The sequence below is a fragment of the Palaemon carinicauda genome, chromosome 31 (genome assembly GCF_036898095.1).
Source record: "Palaemon carinicauda isolate YSFRI2023 chromosome 31, ASM3689809v2, whole genome shotgun sequence".
Lineage (NCBI taxonomy): Eukaryota > Metazoa > Arthropoda > Malacostraca > Decapoda > Palaemonidae > Palaemon > Palaemon carinicauda.
Window position 1 is genome coordinate 73,375,582 of NC_090755.1, and position 23,866 is coordinate 73,399,447.

The 23,866-nt window shown below is 44.5% G+C and overlaps 1 protein-coding gene across 4 annotated transcripts in view; it reads right to left on the bottom strand.

Moving 5' to 3' along the window:
- anne (anne boleyn) overlaps window positions 1-23,866 on the bottom strand; it is a 125,847-nt gene that overhangs the window by 24,735 nt on the left and 77,246 nt on the right. For all 4 annotated transcript variants that reach the window (XM_068355418.1, XM_068355419.1, XM_068355416.1 and 1 more), the window contains one exon: window positions 16,307-16,465. In XM_068355418.1, the coding sequence (XP_068211519.1) occupies window positions 16,307-16,465 (159 nt within the window). The remainder of the gene's footprint in view (window positions 1-16,306; window positions 16,466-23,866) is intronic.

A 23,866-nucleotide genomic window follows, 5' to 3' on the forward strand; every position in this document is an offset into this window, starting at 1 on the left:
CCAACAACTCCTTGCAATAGATGTGAAGTGTCCTTTGCTCCTGATTCCATGTTCCCGAGCATTCCTGTCCGTCCAGTGTCGCACCCCAGCCCGTGTCCGATGCGTCCGAGAAGAGACGGTGGTCGGAGGACTGAACAGCCAATGGTAGACCTTCCTTGAGAAGAATGCTGTTCTTCCACCACGTTAGAGTAGACCTCATCTCTTCGGAAACAGGAACTGAGCCCGTCTCTAGCGTCATGTCCTTTATCCAGTGAGCAGCTAGATGATACTGAAGGGGGCGGAGGTGGAGTCTCCCTAACTCGATGAACAGGGCCAGCGATGAAAGTGTCCCTGTTAGACTCATCCACTGCCTGACTAAGCATCGGTTCCTTCTCAGCATGCTCTGGATGCATTCTAGGGCTTGGAAGATCCTTGGGGCCGACGGACAAGTCCGAAAAGCTCGACTCTGAAGATCCATACCCAAGGAGACAATGGTCTGGGATGGAACGAGCTGAGACTCCTCAAAATTGACCAGGAGGCCCAGTTCCTTGGTCAGATCCATAGTCCATTTGAAAATCTCCAGACAGCGACGACTTGAGGGAGCTCTTAAAAGCCAGTCGTCTGACGGAGCCGGACACAAGATCATGATACTGCTGCACAGTCTGTAAACTGTCAATCATGGGCAAGCGAGGAAGTACAGTGACAACCCGAATCTGTCTAGACTGTCTGGGTCGTACAGACAACTCCTTAACGGGTTGCTGAGGTTGCCCACTGCGTCACAACAAGTCCCTTCTGTTGGTTGTTGAACGTCTTCCCCGTGACACATTGACTCCGTAAACAAAAAATCCTCTAACAAGGACTAAGCTTGGACTGCATGTCATGCAACACAGCTCAAGGTCTATGGGAGCAGGTGTGGTAACAGACGGGATTAGCGGCTGAAGTGTAACCATTACCTTCCCTGTAAGCATGTTATGCTTAAATAAAAGTCCATAAGAGGTTATGCAGCTAAAGGCTCCCTCCAAATGATAGAGTCCTCAAGGGAATATCAGAAGGAGGGAGAAAAGAACTTTCTCATCTACAGGGACCTTATCCTAGAAAAGCTAAGTTCTCTGAGTGAGGGTTCACTGGTGCAAAGCAGCAGACTAGAAGGCAACGTTATGAAACTGCTTGACAGTCTAGTGAGTTGGCAACAACCCAAGATGTGTTGAGAAGCATGCGGTAAGGTATGCAGAGCATGATGTATGCAGAGTATGCTGTATGCAGAGCATGCTGAATGCAGAGCATGCTGTATGCAGAGCATGTTGTATGCAGAGCATGCTGAATGCAGAGCATGCTGAATGCTGAGCATGTAGGAAGTAGAGCCTGCTGTAAGCAGAGCCTGCTGAAAGGAAAGCAGAGCGTGTGCATGGCGTTTAACATTTCTCAGAAATTCCATGACCAGTGCTAGAGTGCTTAATGCATGCTTGCATGGGGTTTAAACCATGGTATGCTGAACAGCAGAGTCAGAACGAGCTGGAACAACAACAGAGGTTTCCTCAACTTGAGGGAAAACCTGAGGTTCAGACTGCATAGGCTGAACAACAGACGGAGCAGAAGGCAGGTGCAAGGGTGAAGGAGGTTGACTCCTAGCAAGAGTTGCACCCAAGGATTGTACCAGCTGAGCGGAGGACGGAGGCGGAGTAGTCCGTTCCTGTTCCTGAGAGATGAGTGGAGCATGAGAAGGTTGAGGCTGCGCAGAACAAGGTAAAGTTCTAGCAAGCTGAGGCTCCTGAGGTGCAAGTGCATGGTGTAGATGAGCTTGCCTAGATGAGGGTTGAACTCGGTGCAGCGCTGGTTGAGCAGACAGGCTCACGGAGGGGAGAGGTTGTTGTACCCCAACCGAGAGTTGCACCACTGGAGGAGCAGCAAGGGGAGGAGGAGGAAGAGTGTAACTCTCCTGATCCCAAAGCAAGGGTTGCCTTAAAGAAGGCTGAGGCTGAACAACACTGTGAACAGCAAACTCCGAAAGTGGTTCAACATCGTACGCCTGGCAGATGGAGCTGCGACTGGGTGCAGCGAGTGCAGGCGGGTGCAGCACAGGCTGAACGGGTGCAGGAGGTTGGTGCACCACCGGTGCAGGCGGGTGCAGCATAGGCTGAACGGGTGCAGGAGGTTGGTGCACCACCGGTGCAGGCGGGTGCAGCACAGGCTGAACGGGTGCAGGAGGTTGGTGCACCACCGGTGCAGGCGGGTGCAGCCCAGGCTGAACGGGTGCAGGAGGTTGGTGCACCCAGGAGGTGCAACACTCTCAGCACGACACTCACGCATCAAGTCCGAAAGCTGTGCTTGCATGGACTGTAGTAGAGTTCACAACATCGTACGCCTGGCAGATGGTGCTGCGACCAGGCGGAGCAGGTGCAGGCTGGGCGAGCACAGGTGCAGCGAGAACAGGTGGAGGGAGTGCAGGCGGTGCAACACTCTCAGCCCGACACTCACGCATCAAGACCGAAAGTTGTGACTGTATGGACTGCAGTAGAGTTAACTTGGGGTCGGCAGACACTAAGTTCTGCTGAGGTAAAGCCTTAACAGCAGAGATCTGTTGTGGCAGAACCTACTCCTCTAAGTCGGAGTGTAATCAACTGATGACTTAGGAGAGTCAGAGCTAACCCAACGACTGCATTCGGGTTGTTACTCTGCCTTTAATATGAACTTTAACTTCGTACGTCTGGCATAGGTCTAGACTTAACGTTTAAGAAGTCTTGAGACCTGAGACCAGCGTTACTCTGCCTTTATTTCCTCCCCTAATCTCTTCTGCAGACGAGCAAAATAAGGGCTCAATCGTCTGCGGGTGGGAGTGACGGTCTCGGTAAGACACGCCCACAACCACCGAGAATACTTCTGTGCGCCGATCAAGGCCTGCTGAACCCTTATGCCCTTCGACATTGCTTCTCCCCTGGGCTTGGGAGCTTGCAAGAGGTCCCGGACTGGGAGGACGACTGGCGCGCACAAAAGTACCCTCACGCACTAATCACTTATCACTTTGATTTCTGTTTGCACTTATTTCACTGAACTCGAAACTTAAGTGGTTTGTACCTGAAATACGCAATTCTATCCTTTCTCAAAGTTAGTAATTGCGAAAACAGAATTACAATGTAACAGAAAAATCTAATGAAAGATAAATCAGTGGTTGGAAAGAGACTAAACACTAGATCACTCTAGAAACGTTTAGTTTCTTCCCCTAAAGAGACTAGGGAGAAGAGCAAAAATCGATAATGACGTTACTCGTACGCCTGGCAGGCTTGAATGAAACGTTTATCCTCTTTCTCCCTCCGTCTCTATCTCTCTCTCTCTCTCTCTCTCTCTCTCTTGACTTAGAACCTGAGAGAAGAGCCCAATCATATATATCGTTAAAACATATTATTGTTAAAGGAAAAAACTGAAATATTTCCCAAAATGAAAAGTTCCTTTATTAGGATCAAAACCATTAAGTAAAGAAAGAATGAACAAAACGCTAGACACGGTTACTCTTACTGCAACGTGAAACCGTGAACATTCTTTCTCTATCGTAACGATAGAGTGCAAGTTGAACGTTCTAAACGTCAACAACTGCAGAGACAAAACAAAACGTTAGTTCAGCTTTGAAAACAGTACGAGACTGTCAAAGAAAATCTTTCAAACTCTGTGGCGGAAATAGCATAATATGTTAACAGGTAAAACCGAAATGACGGGCTCAAAGTTTATTAACTTCGGTAAAAGACCGCCTACTATTAGGAAGGTCGAATATAAACAAATATAAAAATTAATTTTAATGAGTTTATAATAAAAGGAAGTTAATCGAAGAGGCCTATAAGAGGCGGAGAGATATAAAATAAATCTATAACTTTGTTAAGCAAAATTAAGAAAGAGAGTCTATACTCTCTTAGACACCAACACTTCCGTCTAAGGGAAAGGGTCGGCCATTGAAAGGTGAACGAGAGTTCATACTCTCTCGTCACCAAAATTAATCAAATTAATTCCAAAAGCTAACTAAGCTAATATAGAAGTTTTCCAGTAAAGCGACAGCCGAAATCAAAGAGAAATACTTCACCAAAGTCGTGAAAATACTCCAAGAACATAAGCGTATCCCAGAACGTCTTGCCGGAAGCACGACAGAGGAAATAATTGAGGAGGTGTCAACAAGAAGTACTTGAGTACCTGGCCACAGGTGGCGCTGGTAAATACACCCCCTTCTAGTATTGTGATAGCTGGCGTATCCCTCCATAGAATTCTGTCGGGCAACGGAGTTGACAGCTACATGATTATCGGGTAAGTTTAATATTGAAAATTCAATAATGATGTTAAGAAAAGACCCACCTATTCCCATCTATTTAAGTTTGAAAACAAGGGCCTCATGATTAACTTGGTCAATAATAGCACTAAAATCAAGGCCAATCATTTGAAGTTCCTAACAAAAATCAAGGGATTTTTGTACAACACTAGAAATTATAAGATGGCCATCACATGCTCCGAGGTCTTTGTGAAAGTAAAACTGTATATTAGGGAACGGAAAATTAGCTTCAACATATCTGTTTAGACACTTTGCCAAAAGATATTCAAAAACTTTAGATATGAGAGTTATAGAAACTGGGTAATAATAATCAGCAGGGCTAGAGCTACTACAAACACATCACCCAATGGAGTAACATTACAAATTCTCTAACAAGTGGAAAAAGAATCTCTTCTTGCTAACTTGCAAAATATCACAGACAACTTAGGAGCTAAAAAATCTACTGTTCCTTATGAAAAAAGATTAAAAAAAAAGAAAACCATTTGGGTTTACACCTCCATAAGCATCAAGGTCCAGTAAGAGTGTTTTAATTTCACGGGATCAAAAAGCTAAACTAGCTAGTTTAGCCTCAGGAAAATAGAAATTGGGAAGATAAATTTTCTTATTACTCTGCTTACTGCTGAACACATCAGTCGAAAGGGTTGCCCTTTCCTTTGGAAGTGTGTGACGGAGCCATTAGGTTTAAGAAAAGAAGAAACTTAAGTTTACACTGAAGAGTGCAGATTTTAGATTAGCCCAACATTTATGCTCCTTTGTTGTCCAAGAATTTTTTTTTTTTTAAGGTAAATTGTATGCTTTTTCAGTTGAAGCATAAACTCTGAACTACAGCTCTTAGCTAAGTATAGTTATTCCAAGTAAAATTTGATCTGTTACCCTTCTAAAAACGATAGGCCTCCTGTTTCTCCAAATTAGTGCGTCTAAAATCATCACTGAACCAGGGTTCGTCCTTCACTTGGTACTTTTGGCACAAAAGAATGGATAAGCCTATCAATTATGTTGAAAAGTTTTTATCAAGAGATCAACAGCCTCAGCCCCTTTATAAATTTGTGACCAATCCAAATGCAAAAGATCTATCAAACTGCCATTCCAGCAGTTTGAGATTTTTAATACTGAATATCCTCAGAGTATGACACATCAGGGAGAGGCCGCTCAGTCTTAATCTTTAATGAAACTAAGGCACGATAAGACATCCTTGAGGACCAACCTTGCTTGGTATAACACCAGTGGAAATTTAGTCAGCAGCTTTCTGACAAATATTGTGAAGTCCTATCTTGAATAAATTTTATGCTAAGGCGAGTTAAGTAAAATGTCCAAAAAAAAAAAGGGCCCTGGGGTTTGAGTGCCAAATCATTTGGTGAGGGGTTGAGGCTCAATGAGTTAACATGCCATTCATTTTTTTAATGAGCAACATTATCTAATTGCTGGCTCAGATTTATTACCCCACAATGTCTGCCATTCACCTTGAATGATGACTATTCGACAGTAATAATTAACTGACATGAACAGGTATATTTCATCAAATAATACTAATTGTAGATTTGGCTTCTTTATCAGCAAGCCTCATTTCCTTTAATAAATACAAGTGCAGGAACCCAATAAATATGGAGTTTTTATGATAAAACAAAGTTTTATGAATACTTACCTGGCAGTTATATATATATATAGCTGATATCTCTAAATAGGCAGAATTTTTCAAAACGAGGCAACCGCCTTGTGGTGGTTGGGAGGTAGGTGGTAACACCCGTCACAGGGTGGTCCAAGGAATCATTCCCGTGTCCAAGACTTCAGTTCATCTATGCCCGACCTGTCTCCTGAGGGGAGGTGGGTGGGCCTTCGAATATATATATAACTGCCAGATAAGTATTCATAAAACTTTGTTTTATCATAAAAACTCCATTTTTATGAATAGTACTTACCTGGCAGTTATATATATATATAGCTGATTCACACATTTGGAGGAGGGAAACAGACAGTTAACATCGTTGGGGAAACAACAAAAGAGTCGTAGGAGATAAAAACACCTTGATTCCTTGCCTGCTAAGGTAGCTGATTCAAAGGTACAGCCTTTAGAGTGGCTTTCCCTTAGGAGAGTTAATCCAGGAGTAAGCCTGCAAAACTGCAAAAAACTCAATCAAGTCTGTCAAAGGGATAAGACCAAAAACTTGACTAGACTTCAGAAACTACCTTCGCCCCATATAATAAAAACTGCAACCTTACTAAAACTAACCACCTAACCCTGCAACATAGACATAAACTATCTATCTAGACTGAGGGAACCGCACCACAAGACGAAGTTGTCAGACTATCATAAAAACACAAACCCTCATACTTGCATATAAACCAAGGTTGAGTGGGGTTATTAACTCCTTTGCCTAATACAGAAACCGCAGCTATGTATGGGCCCAAGGTATAGCACTAGCCAAAGTCTACTCTCACCTCTCTAAGTTAATGAGAAGCGAAGACAGAGTTGCTCCTCCAGAAAATAGCATCCATGAATAGCCTAACTAACATATATTCCTGATATGCCAGAGAGGTAGCAATGGCTCTCACTTCGTGAGCCCGTAACTTCAACAGGGCGAAGTGTTCCTCCTCACATAAGATGTGGGCTTCCCTAATTTTCCCCCTCAGGAAAAAGGACAAAGAATATTTAGACAGGGGTTTTTGGCGGAACTTTCACTGAACACCATAACAAGTTGGATGCACAGCTCACGTTCATAGTGTGAGCCAAAAAAACTATGAGGGACCTAACTGGGCAGAGGAGTCTTTCCTTCTCTCGACCCTCTAGGTTCGTGAGGTTAATGACATCAAACGTCGTAGGACAGGGTTACGAAGGGTTCTCGCTCTTTATGAGAAAGATGAACCTTAAGGCACAAACTGCCCTATCCTAATTGAAGCTCACACTCTTCCCAATCGCCTGGACTTCGCTGACCTCTTGGCATTCGCTAGAGTCATAAGGGAGAGGGTTTTCTTCGCTACAACTCGAAGAGAGGCTAGCGAGATAGGTTCAAATTTCTTGGAGCACAGAAACTTAAACACCACATCCAGGTTTAAGAGTACCTATTATGTCGTCTGAAAAGATCCAATGAGGTCCTGCAAACCTTGATTTTGGGACAACTCTAGGCCTCTATGCCTAAAGACGGTCGAGAGCATACTGCTGTATCCATTGATGGTAGAAACAGCCAGCTTAGCATCCTGTCTGAGGTACAAGAAGAAGTCTGCAATCTGGCTCAGAGGAAGTGGATGGGGAAACTTGTGCCGCCTGCACCAAGCTCTAAAGGTCTCCCACCTAGATTGGTAGACTCTTTGTGAAGAGATCCTCCTTGCTCTGGCGATAGATTTCGTCGCTTGTGCCGAAAAGCCTCGAGATCTGACAAGCTTCTAGTCAGTCTGAAGGAAGTCAGTTGAGAGCAAGGGGGGTAAGATGATACCTCTCGAAGTGGGGCTGTTTGAGAAGATCTGGACTTGCCGAAGTCTTCTTGGGAAGTCCATCAACATGCCCATCACTCCCGAAAACCATTCCCTAGCAGGCCACAATGGAGCCGCTAGGATCATTCGCCCCGAATCGAGGAGAGCGAATTTCCTGAAGACCAGATTGATGATCTCGAACGGGGGCAACGCAAACATGTCCACCCCCGTCCAATCCATCAGGAAGGAGTCCACTGCTACAGCTTCCTCGTCCGGGACTAGGAAGCAGCAGTAGGGGATCCTCTTCTTCCAGTTGGAGGCAAAAAGGCCTGTTACAGGTCTGCCCCACAACATCCAGAGACTGACAGACTTGCGGGTTGAGAGACCATTCTGAGGGAAAAAACAAGTCTCTTCCTGCTGAGCAAGATTGCCCCAATGTTTCTTGCCCAAGAACAAACCTCCTTCCTAGATCCAAGAAATCAGAACGAAGGCGTCCTTGATCTCGAGACACGATTCGACTAGTGTCATCACGAAGTCCTAGTTTCTCATGTTCAAAATCATGCCTCATGCTAGAACTTCGACGTCGAGTGTCCTGAAAGACGAGGCGCCGATCGTCCTGTAAGACGTGGCGCCGATAGTCCTGTAAGACGTGGTGCCAAAAGTCCTGTAAGACGTGGAGCCGAGAGGTTAACACAGCGAGACGCTGAACTTTCTAAAAGACAAGGTGCTGAGCGTCCTGGTGTCAGAAGAGACTCTTCTTGTTGACAGGAAGACCTAATTATTTGATAGGCTCAACGTATCTAAAAATCCAGATACAGGGACGCTCTGATTTCTCCAGAGAGCAGTATTCCGCTACATAAAGCAAAAGTTACTTGAACATGAGAGGGGCGGAGCAGAGAGCAAAACACACGCCCGAAACTGACCCATTCTACACCCGTTCTTCCTTGTAAACAAACCTCAGATAAAGTTTGATTGCATAGCCTGCCACTTAGACTCCTCTCTAGAACTGGGAGAGAGAATCGTTGTAGCTAAAAAACTAAAGGAGGTTTCCCTATACAGTAAAAGGAAAAAAGTAATCCTCCTTCAGAAGAAGTACTGACCAAAGGTCTGCTCCCCTCTTCTCCAAAGATTTTGAAGTCTCCATGGAGAACTTTGACTTCTGAACGAAGGCGTAAAGAGCATTTACGTCCAAGACCGGACAAAAGACTCCCTCTCCCAAAAGAGAGACATTGAAGTTGCAACGTCGGTTAGGCAGAAAAGTCTTATCGGAGTAACTAACAAAGGAGGATTCACTAGGAAAAAGATTCCGCATCCATCCTTAGTAAAAAAACACGGACCAAAGGTCTGCTCCTCTCCTCTCCCAGGCTCGCCAGAAGTAGCAAAGTCTGGCTCCTACTGTTGTTAGTCAAAGGTTTCTGTTTTAAGAAACAAAAATTAATATATTCTTAAAGCTCCATTAATGACCACGTGAAAACTCAGAGGGTGGGGAACATGGAGCAACAGAACTTAGGATCCTCTCCTTCTGTTAACCTCAAACAATTCAACAGGAGAAAAGTGATCACTAAAGTCATCCTTGACAAAGATCTTATAATACGTGGCATCGCCCTGAAAGGACAAGGCGGCAATCGTCCTATCATCCTGAAAGACGAGGCTGCCCTCGTCCCGAAAGACGAGGCTGCCCTCGTCCCGAAAGACGAGGCTGCCCACGTCCCGAAAGACGAGGCTGCCCTCGTCCCGAAAGACGAGGCGGCCCTCGTCCCGAAAGACGAGGCGGCCCTCGTCCCGAAAGACGAGGCGGCCCTCGTCCCGAAAGACGAGGCGGCCCTCGACCCGAAAGACGAGGCGGCCCTCGACCCGAAAGACGAGGCGGCCCTCGTCCCGAAAGACGAGGCGGCCCTCGTCCCGAAAGACGAGGCTGCCCTCGTCCCGAAAGACGAGGCTGCCCTCGCCCCGAAAGACGAGGCTGCCCTCGTCCCGAAAGACGAGGCTGCCCTCGTCCCGAAAGACGAGGCTGCCCTCGTCCCGAAAGACGAGGCTGCCCTCGTCCCGAAAGACGAGGCTGCCCTCGTCCCGAAAGACGAGGCTGCCGTCGTCCCGAAAGACGAGGCGGCCCTCGTCCCGAAAGACGAGGCTGCATTCGTCCTGTCTTGAAAGACTTAGCACCGAGCGTTAAGGCAAAATGATATACAGTGAACCCTCGCTACTTCGCGGTTCGACAATCGCGGATTCACCACTTCGCGGGGTTTTCCCATAACCCATATATATATACATATCGCGGATTTTCCGGAAAATTCGAAAATACCGCGAAATCTGAAGACAACCAAATACGATATTTTGTTACCTGTAACTCCATTAATACTGTAATTAGTAATATCTGTTCTTACTGATTGTTCATTGCATTACATATGATATATAATTCAGCACAGAAAGAAATAAAACACGAAAAGAGAATGTGATCATACGATAATTCAGTACTGTATACAGTACGTAGTAAAATTAAATCGAACATGAAACGCAAATCAGATGCAGTCATACCATATTAGAATGGTGTGTACTGTAATGGATGTGCTTCTTTTCCATGAATCTTTTGTATGTATACGTACGTAGTACTGCATCCAATAATATTCTTTGTTGCAAAAATCACATTTCGAATAAGCGTACGAGAGAGAGAGAGAGAGAGAGAGAGAGAGAGAGAGAGAGAGAGAGAGAGAGAGAGGCGTAAAATAGCGTACGTAAAGCTGTATTATTATTATTGTTATTATTATTATTATTGTTGTTGTTGTTAATAAAATTATTATTGTTATTATTATTATCATTATTATTATTATTATTACTGTACAGTATTATTATCATTATTTATTATTATTACGGTATTTACTTAATCTACGTACGTTCGGTATGCGCGGGGCATCTTCTATGAGTAGGTAACCAACGCATCATAGTACTGTAAGACGGGTTGTGATTGGTTCAAGCGCTGATAGATGACGAATCAGAACTCAAGTTTTGTTATCTAGCCTGTGATTGGTGTTTTGCCCGCATCTCCTACCCGCAGCATCTCAGTTCTCGCGGGGCTGGATCGTCCACTCTCTGTTACCGCGTATCGCTGAGTAGACGTTCTTAAGTGTGTGAATCTGTGCTGTGTGCGACTTTTTTAAGTTGAACTTTTTGTTACTGTAAATCCTACTGTAATGGCTCCCAAGCGTTCTGCTTCTCTTAAGGCTGGTAGTGAGCCTAAACGCCACCGAAGGATGATGACGATAGCTGAGAAGGTTACGCTTCTCGACATGTTAAAAGATGGTAGAAGTTACGCGGCCGCTGGCCGCCATTTTGGCATCAACGAATCTACTGTTCGCTATATCAAGAAGGACGAGGCGAACATTAGAAAGACGGCTGCAATCACCTTTAGCAGATCAGCGAAGCGAGTCGTTACAACGCGTAATAAAACGATCGTACGCATGGAAGGTGCTTTAGCTGTGTGGATTGCCAACTGCCGGAAGAAGAACATAGCGTTGGATACGAACACCATCCGAACAAAGGCTTTGAGCTTATATGAGAATTTTGCTGCAAAGGAACCTAAAGACGACGACGGCAACCATGCTGAAGATGATGATGATGCAGATGATCCTCAACCAGGGACATCCACTGATTCCCAGCCTCAGAAACGTTTTTCCGCCAGCAAAGGATGGTTCGCGAAGTTTCAGAAACGCTTCGCCCTGAAAAGCGTTTCCCTGCATGGGGAGTCTGCTTCCGCTGACACTGCCGCTGCTGAAACTTACGTGAACCAGACGTTCAAGAATATTATCGCCGAAGGTGGATACAAGCCGGAACAAGTCTTTAATATGGATGAGACTGGCTTGTTTTGGAAGAGAATGCCGTCGCGAACTTTCCTGTTCAAAGAGGAAGCCAAAGCCTCTGGCTTTAAAGCATTCAAGGATCGCGTTACCCTCGTGATGTGTGGCAATGCTGCTGGATTTTTGTTAAAGCCGGGGCTTATTTATAAGTCGAAAAATCCTCGCGCTTTGAAAAATAAAAATAAGAATCTCCTTCCCGTGTACTGGATGCATAATCAAAAAGCATGGATTACGAAGATGCTGACCTCCAACTGGTTCCATCAGTGTTTTATCCCGCAAGTCAGCAAATATCTCTTAGAGAAGGGCTTGCCATTCAAGATCCTTCTCCTTATGGATAACGCTGGTGGACACGCAACTGACCTGTCGCATGAGGGCATTCAGGTTGAGTTCCTGCCACCCAACACCACGTCATTAATTCAACTGATGGACCAGGGGGTTATCAGGGCGTTCAAGGCCCTCTACACGAAGAACACCTTGGCGGACCTCGTTGCGTGTGTGGATGCTGCCCAAGATGACGAGGATGAAGATTTTAACTTGAAGGCGTACTGGCGGCAGTACACCATAGCCACGTGCCTGCAGAATATTCAGAAGGCACTTCAAGAGATGAAACCTGCAACCGTGAATGCGAGCTGGAAGAAGTTGTGGCCCGATATTGTTTACGACGACAAGGGATTTACTCCGTCGGAAATCCAACACTCTGCAATACGCAAATCTGTGCAGTTGGCTGCCATAATTGGAGGTGACGGGTTTGGCGACATGACGACTGAAGACGTCGACGAGTTGTTGGACTGCCATTCCCAGCCCCTAACTGACGCAGACCTCGAAGACCTGACGAAATCGGCAAGTGAAGAAGAGAGTGATACCCAGGAAGAGACCCAAGAAAATGTCGAAGAAACGGGCTTAACATTAGAACGGCTTGCCAAGGCCTGCAACCATGCGAAGGAGTTGAAAGAAATGTTGCAAGAGTGGGACGAGGATATGGTTCGCTCGATGCAATTCTGCAACAAGATCGATGAAGACATGACTCCCTACAAAATGCTCTTGGATCGAAAAAAGAAGCAGCGGCAACAACTTCCGATCACAATGTTCTTCCAGCCTCGCAAAAAAGAGCCAGTTCCTCCTGCTAGTACGCCTTCGGAAGAAATTGAAGAAGTTTCCCAGGAAGAAGTTGAAGAGGTGTCCCAGGAAAAGACACCTCCGTCTGAAGAGACGTAAAATACTATCATTGGCTGCACAGTAGAACACATCATCAGCTTCATCATCATCATTTCTACTGTGCAGCAAATTCATCGCCATCACCATTCAAGTTTTTCTTCAACTTCTTTCGTGGTGAGTACAGTAACAATCTTTATTTTTTACTTTAATATTCTTACTGTACATTCTAAAACTGTATTTGTGCCTGTTTTATAGTTTAGTACTGTACGTACTGTATGCATTAAGTTAAAGGGAAGGTTTTAAAAGTCTACATGTTGTAACCTATCATTTTTTTTTTTTTTAAATTTACATTTACGTACGTAAAACAATCTCTCTCTCTCTCTCTCTCTCTCTCTCTCTCTCTCTCTCTCTCGTAAATTGTTTTCCTGCTTTGCTACGTACAATACTGTATAAATTATATTTGTAAGGTAACATATTTTGTAAATGCTTTTACTGTAAATACTGTATGTACTGTATCATTATTTATCACTATCATCATGCGCGTTAAATGCCTTGTTTGTTCTGAGCGTGGTTGTTTACTGAGCGTACACGCCGTCGTTTCAGGCGGCGTCATAAAGAAAAACATTTCATTTGGAAGTCCTAAGAAAAATACGTAAACTAAAACATTGGTAATAAAAAAATCAACATACAGTACTGTATAATCAATATAATCGATGCAAAAACTAACCTATACATATATGTGTACTGTACACTAAATGAGTTTGTTTCTTCATTATGATCAGAGATGAACGTAAACAAAACATTGGTTGCCATTTTTTATCGTGCTTTTTAGGTGTTTAGGAAACGCATGATATAAAATCGCCTTTAATATTTGTGCCTGTTTTAGTTTAGGGTGCTGTAGTACATGCATTGAGTGTTCTGTACATTAAAGGGTGGTTTGTTAACAGTACTACGTACAAGGGAAGGTTTTAAAAGTCTGAATATACATGTTAAATAAATAGGTAAATATGATGTCACTACTTCGCGGATTTTCACCTATCGCGCCCGCGTCTGGAACCTATCTACCGCGATAAACGAGGGTTCACTGTACATTATGCCGCTCGGCGCGTTCGGTTCCGACCAGAGTTTTCGTAAGGCCGACTGGCGCTCTGGGACAAAAACCGAGTCAATGATGGTTTGTAAGCATTGATATTAGCAGCGAATATCTATGACTTAAAGTATTGCCATTAAAATCAAAAGTGATGCAATGCAAAACTCTAAAGCAGTGTAAGAATCTTAACGTTCAACGCTCTTTGCTTTCCCATGGTAAGGGCGAGCATTCTTGGGAACGTTAACAGAAACGCTCGCGAGGGCGTTTGCTCGTGAGCTAACGCCTCTCGTTTCCTTTCGCCGATCGATGTTCCTTCTCCCATGGGCCGGGGAGCTTGGAAGAGGTCTAAGGCTAGGAAAACAACGTCCCTGTGCTGAAAGAATCCAATGCCTAATTTAGCACTGAAAACTTGGACTATTAAACTTTTACACAAAAAACCATAATTAGTCCTGCCCATTGTGAGAGAACTTATTCTTCTGCCACGGGCTTGAATGAGAAAGCAAAATCGTCTCTAGTACTTGCTATATAAACTGTAACAAAATATTTTTATAAAATATTAAACAGACATTTCCATAATAAAATAAACTTTCAAACATACTTACCCGGCGGTCACTACAAACGCCGGGAAAGTTATACGTTAAAGATTAAAATGAACAGAAAAAAGGGAAAACAAATGTAATCCACAATTAATTCAAAGGGTTTTCAAAAACAAGCGAGTTGTAATAATAAAAAGAACAGATATAGCAATAACGTATCTATATATATAAATGTAAACAATAGGAACATATAAATGAAAATGCTACTAAAACTAGAATTCCCATATAGTTGTTGTTGGAGAATAATAGCCAACACTTTAATTCCCATATCGAAAAGAACGCTAGCAAGGCATGTTGGGACTGCACCGATAGTAACGAGTAACAGCGTAAATTAACCATACGCTAGTTCTATTAATTTATGAAATTAGATCGATGATTTAAAGAACGAATACCAAATGGACAAATATTTCTGTAAAATTTTACCTTAAAAGTTAAAAAACTTATATAAGTGGAATTCCTCCCATTCTTTGCATAAAACAAATAAAGAGAATTTGCAAGACATACATGAAGATTACGTCACACGACTGTGACGTCATAGAGTTGCAGGAACGTATTTCCGTCATCAGGATTAAAAACTTTGCACCTAAAATATAGTGCACAAACAAAACCTCTGCATACAAACTGTGAGGATCAACCGACAGTTTCGGTAGCCTCACCTTGCATACATCACTCGCACAAACACGTAAATTAAGTTATCACTCATGATAAACAAAGTAAATAATAATAAGAAAACACGATTGCCAAAACCCTAAATCAGTGTACTTCACCAAACGAAGTCCAAAAAAGCGAAGAAGGGAAAATGATTCGAAAAACTCTCAATGGTGGACCGACGATGTTCTCGATCCAGCCGGCAGAGATGAACTGAAGTCTTGGACACGGGAATGATTCCTTGGACCACCCTGTGACGGGTGTTACCACCTACCTCCCAACCACCACAAGGCGGTTGCCTCGTTTTGAAAAATTCTGCCGATTTAGAGATATCAGCTATATATATATATAACTGCCAGGTAAGTACTATTCATAAAATGCAACATTTATTTCACTTTATAATTGGTCGAAGGAAAAACTTAATTTGTTGAAAAAATGGATTTTTAGGATGATTTTGAAGAACTTGTATTCTAGTCATTAAAAATTAAACATTTTTGTTGCAGCGTACAATTAAAAATCTGAAATACTAACAGCTTAGTTAACTCAACTACTTAGTTGAAAAAATAATTTGGAATTTCATTTTAATATTGGAAGAGCTTACGTTTATTGAGATAAGCTGAACTAAGTAGCGCACTGCATGCAAAGCAGTATGATAGACCTTACATGATACCATTAGAATGGGGCAACCATACATTAAGACCAACCCAAGACCACTAAAGAATCTATGCTGCAGTGATAATGCAACAAATGTAAGAATATTACACGAGGAAGTCTATTAAAACTGTTGGGCACAATAAACCAAACAAACAAAGCAGAAAGAAAGGAATTTAGTAGGTTTCTAAATACACTTTAAAAGAGGAAAAAGAATCTTTAAATTCATACACCAAATTTAACAATTCAGATGAAGTGAAATTATTCTTTCTGTTTAAACAGAAAACATATACAACCATAGAAAAACGAAAAAGATATGGGAAACATACTTGAGACAATATTTCCCAGTACTGTATACATTCGCTTAAAAGACATGAGCATGAAATAGATAATAGAACTCTAAACACCATGCTATTCAGTTAATGAAAGACATTAGTGAAAGACTCTCCCATTACCCAGCTATTGAATTAAGTTTGCAAATTATAATTTTTATTTCAGCCCCTTCATATGAGGTTAACTTGTGATGGAATTAAAATACTTTAACTTATGTCAGCCCTGTCTGTCCAGTGCCTTGTGTAATGTCTAGTGAAAATGAGTGACTGCGATGTGTCGTCTCTCTTCTTACCTGAATTTCAACATTTTCATTATTTCCTTGTCCTTCTTCAGTCTTCATTTTTACGACTGATGGCATCATCATGTCATATTTACTTGTGTCATCTAAGCCAGGCTCTTCAAGTACCCAGTTCGTACTCTCAAACATCTTTAAATCCAAGGGGTCTCCAATCTGGTGAATATAAAAGTTCCTATTTCTAGTTTATGAAGATCATTAAGAGTATATCATACATACATATACCAAGGCACTTCCCCCAATTTTGGGGGGTAGTCGACATCAACAAAAGAAACAAAACAAAAAGGGGACCTCTACTCTCTACGTTCCTCTCAGCCTGACAAGGGACTCAACCGAGTTCAGCTGGTACTGCTAGGGTGCCACAGCTCACCCTCCCCCGTTATCCACCACAGATGAAGCTTCATAATGCTGAATCCCCTACTGCTGCTACCTCCGCGGTCATCTAAGGCACCGGAGGAAGCAGCAGGGCCTACCGGAACTGCGTCACAATCGCTCGCCATTCATTCCTATTTCTAGCATGCTCTCTTGCCTCTCTCACATCTATCCTCCTATCACCCAGAGCTTTCTTCACTCCATCCATCCACCCAAACCTTGGCCTTCCTCTTGTACTTCTCCCATCAACTCTTGCATTCATCACCTTCTTTAGCAGACAGCCATTTTCCATTCTCTCAACATGGCCAAACCACCTCAACACATTCATATCCACTCTAGCTGCTAACTCATTTCTTACACCCGTTCTCACCCTCACCTCTTTGTTCCTAACCCTATCTACTCGAGATACACCAGCCATACTCCTTAGACACTTCATCTTAAACACATTGAATTTCTGTCTCTCCGTCACTTTCATTCCCCACAACTCCGATCCATACATCAGAGTTGGTACAATCTCTTTCTCATACAGAACTCTCTTTACATTCATGCCCAACCCTCTATTTTTTACTACTCCCTTAACTGACCCCAACACTTTGCAACCTTCATTCACACTCTGACGTACATCGCTTAAAAGTGCACTTTCTTACACCTTTTAGATCATGAAAACTAAAAGGAAATTCTAGCTTCAACAAACAAATCTGCTATTAAAAGTTATTGAATCACAATTACTTGGACCACAAACATCTCACTACTGAGTGTTTGAACACTTTTACAAAATCATTCTCAATCATAATATTTCAATATAATTTACTTTTTGGGCAATACTATAGCTTACAAACCATAATTAATAATAAATATACTGTAATATAAAAAATGTCTATAGATTTTACTACATGATTATAGACTTCTGATTTTTTATCATAATATGATATTTTAATTATAAAATAAATTTTTGAATATACTTACCCGGTGAATATATAGCTGCAACTCTGCTGCTGGACAGACAAAAACTGTACAAAAAAAACTCGCCAGCGATCGCTATACAGGTTGCGGGTGTGCCCATCAGCGCCATCTGTCGGCCAGATACCAAGCTCCATGTAAACAAAGACTCAATTTTCTCCTCGTCCCACTGCGTCTCTATTGGGGAGGAAGGGAAGGTCCTTTAATTTATATATTCACCGGGTAAGTATATTCAAAAATTTATTTTATAATTAAAATATCATTTTTAAATATTTAACTCAGCCGGTGAATATATAGCTGATTCACACCCAGGATGGTGGGTAGAGACCAGTATAATATGTTTACATTTTATGAGCTAAGAGTTTTTATTTCATTTTAGAAGTTATCAAAATAACAAAAACAAAATAAATAGGTACCTGGTAAGGAAGTCGACTTGAACGATTACTCTGCCTTATAAGTACGTCTTCCTTACGGAGCCTCGCGATCCTCTTAGGATGCTGATAGACCCCTAGGAGCTGAAGTATCAAGGGCTGCAACCCATACAACAGGACCTCATCAAAACCCCTAATCTGGGCGCTCTCAAGAAATGACTTTGACCACCCGCCAAATCAACCAGGATGCGAAAGGCTTCTTAGCCTTCCGGACAACCCATAAAAACAACATTAAAAACATTTCAAGAGACAGATTAAAAGGATATGGAATTAGGGAATTGTAGTGGTTGAGCCCTCACCCACTACTGCACTCGCTGCTACGAATGGTCCCAGTGTGTAGCAGTTCTCGTAAAGAGACTGGACATCCTTTAGATAAAAAGACGCGAACACTGACTTGCTTCTCCAATAGGTTGCGTCCATTATACTTCGCAGAGATCTATTTTGCTTAAAGGCCACGGAAGTTGCTACTGCTCTAACTTCGTGCGTCTTCACCTTAAGTAAAGCTCGGTCTTCCTCACTCAGATGTGAATGAGCTTCTCGTATTAACAATCTGATAAAGTATGATAAAGCAATCTTTGACATGGGCAAAGATGGTTTCTTAACTGAACACCATAAAGCTTCAGATTGGCCTCGTAAAGGTTTGGTACGCTTTAAATAGAACTTAAGAGCTCTAACAGGGCATAAGACTCTTTCTAGTTCATTGCCTACGATCTCCGATAAGCTGGGAATATCGAAAGATATAGGCCAAGGCCGAGAAGGCAGCTCATTTTTGGCTAGAAAACCAAGTTGCAGCGAACAGGTGGCTTTTTCTGACGAAAATCCTATGTTCTTGCTGGAGGCATGAATCTCACTGACTCTTTTAGCCGAGGCTAAGCATACCAGGAAAAGTGTCTTTAGAGTGAGATCTTTCAGGGAGGCTGATTGTAACGGCTCAAACCTGTCTGACATGAGGAATCTTAGCACCACGTCTAAATTCCATCCAGGGGTAGCCAAACGACGCTCCTTGGTGGTCTCAAAAGACTTAAGGAGGTCTTGAAGATCTTTATTGTTGGAAAGATCTAAGCCTCTATGCCGGAAGACTGATGCCAACATGCTTCTGTAGCCCTTGATAGTGGGAGCTGAAAGGGATCGTCCTTTTCTCAGGTATAAGAGAAAATCAGCTATTTGAGCTACAGAGGTACTGGTCGAGGATACAGAAACTGACTTGCACCAGTCTCGGAAGACTTCCCACTTCGACTGGTAGACTCTAATGGTGGACGCTCTCCTTGCTCTAGCAATCGCACTGGCTGCCTCCTTCGAAAAGCCTCTAGCTCTCGAGAGTCTTTCGATAGTCTGAAGGCAGTCAGACGAAGAGCGAGGAGGCTTTGGTGTACCTTCTTTACGTGAGGCTGACGTAGAAGGTCCACCCTTAGAGGAAGACTTCTGGGAACGTCTACTAGCCATCGAAGTACCTCGGTGAACCATTCTCTCGCGGGCCAGAGGGGAGCAACTAGCGTCAACCTTGTCCCTTCGTGAGAGGCGAACTTCTGCAGTACCTTGTTGACAATCTTGAACGGTGAGAATGCGTAGAGATCCAGATGTGACCAATCTAGGAGGAAGGCATCTATATGTATTGCTGCTGGGTCCGGAATTGGGGAGCAATAGATTGGAAGCCTCTTGGTCAGCGAGGTTGCAAAGAGATCTATGGTTGGTTGGCCCCAAGTGGCCCAAAGTCTCTTGCACACATCCTTGTGGAGGGTCCATTCTGTTGGAATTACTTGCCCTTTCCGACTGAGACAATCTGCTATGACATTCAAGTTGCCTTGGATGAACCTCGTTACTAGGGAGATGTCTTGACCTTTTGACCAGATGTGCAGGTCCCTTGCGATCTCGTACAACGTCAGTGAGTGGGTACCTCCTTGTTTGGAGATGTACGCCAAGGCCGTGGTGTTGTCTGAGTTTACTTCCACCACTTTGCCTCGAAGGAGAGACTTGAAGCTTTTCAAGGCCAGATGTACTGCCAACAGCTCCTTGCAGTTGATATGCATGCTCCTCTGACTCGAGTTCCACAGACCTGAGCATTCCCGACCGTCTAGTGTCGCGCCCCAGCCCACGTCCGATGCGTCCGAGAAGAGAACGTGGTTGGGAGTCTGAACAGCCAGGGGAAGACCCTCTCTTAGGTTGATATTGTCCTTCCACCAAGTCAGACAAGACTTCATCTTTTCGGAAATCGGGATTGAGACCGCTTCTAGCGTCTTGTCCTTTTTCCAGTGAAAAGCTAGATGGTATTGAAGAGGACGGAGGTGTAGTCTTCCTAGTGACACAAATTGTTCCAGGGATGACAGCGTCCCTACTAGACTCATCCACAGCCTGACTGAGCAGCGTTCCTTCTTCAGCATGTTCTGGATGAATAACAGGGTTTGACTTATTCTGGGGGCCGACGGAAAAGCCCAAAAAGCTAGACTGTGAATCTCCATCCCTAAATACACAATAGTTTGGGATGGGACCAGTTGCGACTTTTCCATATTGACTAGGAGTCCCAATTCCTTGGTCAGATCTAGAGTCCACTTGAGATCCTTCAGACAGCGACGACTGGAAGAGGCTCTGAGAAGCCAGTCGTCCAAATAAAGGGAGGCTCGGATGTCCGATAAGTGGAGGAATTTGGCCACATTCCTCATCAGCCTCGTAAACACGAGAGGAGCTGTGCTTAGGCAAAACACAGGGCCCGAAACTGGTAGACCACATTTTCGAAAACGAATCTCAGAAAAGGTTGGGAGTCTGAGTGAATGGGGACGTGGAAGTAGGCGTCCCTTAGGTCTAGCGAGACCATCCAGTCTTCCCTTCTGACCGCTGCTAAGACTGACTTTGTGGTCTCCATGGAGAACTTCGTCTTTGTGACAAAGACATTCAGAGCACTGACGTCTAGCACCGGTCTCCACCCTCCTGTCTTCTTTGAAACTAGGAAGAGGCGGTTGTAGAATCCCGGTGATTGAAGGTCCGAGACTTTGACCACCGCTCCCTTCTCTAGCAAAAGAGACACTTCCAGTTTCAGGGCTTGTCTCTTTTCTTCCTCTCTGTACCTGGGAGAGAGATCGATGGGAGACGTTGCTAGAGGGGTTTGCGTACAAAAGGGATTTTGTACCCCTCTCTGAGTAACTTCACAGATTGTGAATCTGCGCCTCTCCTCTCCCAGGCTTGCCAGAAGTTCTTGAGTCTGGCTCCCACTGCTGTCTGAAGTAGCGGGCAGTCAGACTCTGCTCTTAGAGGACTTGGATCCTTTCCTCTTCCCTCGCTTCCCTTCGGCACGAGCACCTCCTCTGCTGGAGGCTCTGCCACGAAAGGGCGGAATAAAGCGAGACGCTGGAGTGTCTATCCTCGGTCTAGCGGAAGATGCAGGCAAAGGGGGAGCTTTGCGAGCTGAGGACGCAACTAGATCGTGAGTGTCCTTCTGCACCAACGAAGCAGCAATTTCCTTTACCAAGACTTCTGGAAACAGGCACTTGGAAAGGGGTGCAAAGAGAAGTTCCGATCTCTGGCATGGTTTAACTCCAGCAGACAGGAACGAGCAGAGAGACTCTCGCTTTTTCAGGACTCCGGACGTGAATGAGGCAGCAAGCTCATTGGACCCATCACGGACGGCCTTGTCCATGCAGGACATAATGAGCAACGAAATATCTTTATCTGGCGAAGAGATTTTCCTGCTTAGGGCTCCTAAGCACCAGTCTAAAAAGTTAAAGACTTCGAAAGCCCTAAAGATCCCTTTCATAAGGTGGTCCAGGTCCGATGGTGACCAACAAATCTTCGAGCGTCTCATGGCAAGGCGGCGGGGAGAGTCTACAAGACTTGAGAAGTCGCCCTGGGCAGAGGCAGGAACTCTCAAGCCGAGAACTTCTCCCGTGACATACCAGACGCTCGATCTAGAAGAGAGTTTAGATGGGGGAAAGGCAAATGCTGTCTTCCCTAAACTCTTCTTGGACTCTAACCAGTCTCCTATCAGCCGCAAAGCTCTCTTAGACGAGCGTGCGAGGACGAGTCTAGTAAAGGCAGGTGCGGTAGAAGGCATGCCTAATACAAACTCTGACGGCGGAGAACGAGGAGCCACAGAAATAAACTGGTCAGGAAACAACTCTTTGAATACAGCCAAGACTTTTCTAAAGTCCAAAGAGGGTTGAGTTGACTTAGGCTCGTCCAGTTCTGACTTTTGATCGTCTTGATGTTCAGCAACATCCTCATCAGAAAGTTCCTCATCCGAAAACTGATGAGGAAACGGCAACAGAGTGGGCAACGTCTGGTTCGCTGAGTCCGGTCGCACTGGTGCATGCGTGACGGAGCCGGACGCAACGTCATGAAACTGCTGCACAGTCTGTGAACTGTCAACAACCATGGGAGCGCGAGGACGCACAGCGTCCACCCGAGACTGTCTAGACCGACTGGGTTGAGCAGTGGAAACCACACCGGGTTGCGGAGGTTGACGCACTGCGTCAAAACAAGTCACCTCTGATGGTTGTTGAACGTCCTGAACGTCAACAACCACCTCCGTGCGTCGCTTAACGTCAACGTGCGGCTGGCAACCCACACTGGATCGCATCGGTAGAGGAACCACCTCAACTGGTAGACGCGAGAAGGTTACCTCAGTGTCAACAGGACGCACAACCGATCGCTTGGAAGGTTGTTGGCCAGAACGTACGGTAGCAACCTTCTCCGCATGAAAGTCCTGCATCAAAGACGTAAGCTTGGACTGCATGTCTTGCAGCAAGGCCCATTTAGGGTCTACGGGAGCAGGTGCGGCGACAGACGGAGTTAGTGCCTGAAGCGGTACCGCTTTGCCTCTCTTAGGCGGTGAGCAGTCATCAGATGACGGCAACGAGTCCGAACTGACCCAGTGGCTACAACCGGGACGTTGGACTTGTCCTGAAGGGACCGATTTACGCTTTAAAGGTCGTGAGACCTTGGTCCAAAGTTTCTTACGAGAAACACCTTCAGACGACGAGGTATAAACGGGCTCTCTCGTCTTACGTAGGTAGGGGCGATCTTGGGGAGATACGCCTGATACCATGGAGGGAACGTCTGTTCGCTGATTAAAGCCTCTCGAACCCATGCGTCGTGCGACATTGCTTCTCCCCTGGACTTGGGAGCTTGCAAGAGGTCCCGGACTAGGAGGACGACAGGCACGAACAGACGAACCCTCAAGCGCAACACTGTTTACAACACTTTCACTTGGCACTTTCTCACTTCCCGCGGCACTTTGGCACTTAAGCTCCTTAACATCCGCCATGAGTTGATTGCGGTCACTTGCAAGGGACTCAACTCTCTCCCCCAGGGCATGGATGGCACGCATCATGTCAGCCATCGATGGTTCCTGAGTGCTAGGAGGGGGGTTAGGAACAACCACTACAGGGGAAGGAATAGGTTGTGGGGCATGAGGAGAGGAAATATCAATAGACCTAGAAGAACTTCTCCTAATTCTATCTCTCTCTAGCCTGCGTGTGTACTTTTCAAATTCGATAAAATCGAATTCCGAAAGGCCCACGCACTCCTCACACCGATCTTCCAATTGACAGGTTTTACCCCGACAATTGGAACAAATAGTGTGAGGGTCGAGAGAAGCCTTCGGAAGACGCCTAGAACAGTCCCTAGCATTGCATTTTCTAACTTTGGGAACTTGTGAAAGGTCAGCCATTTTGAATTGGTCAAGGGAAAATTCCAAAAAACGATCTAAGTCATCAACAATGAATCCGATACAAAAAAGAGTTCAAGGATTTATTTGAAGAAAAACCCTGCACAGCGAAAGCTCAAAACCAGAATATAGTACTTC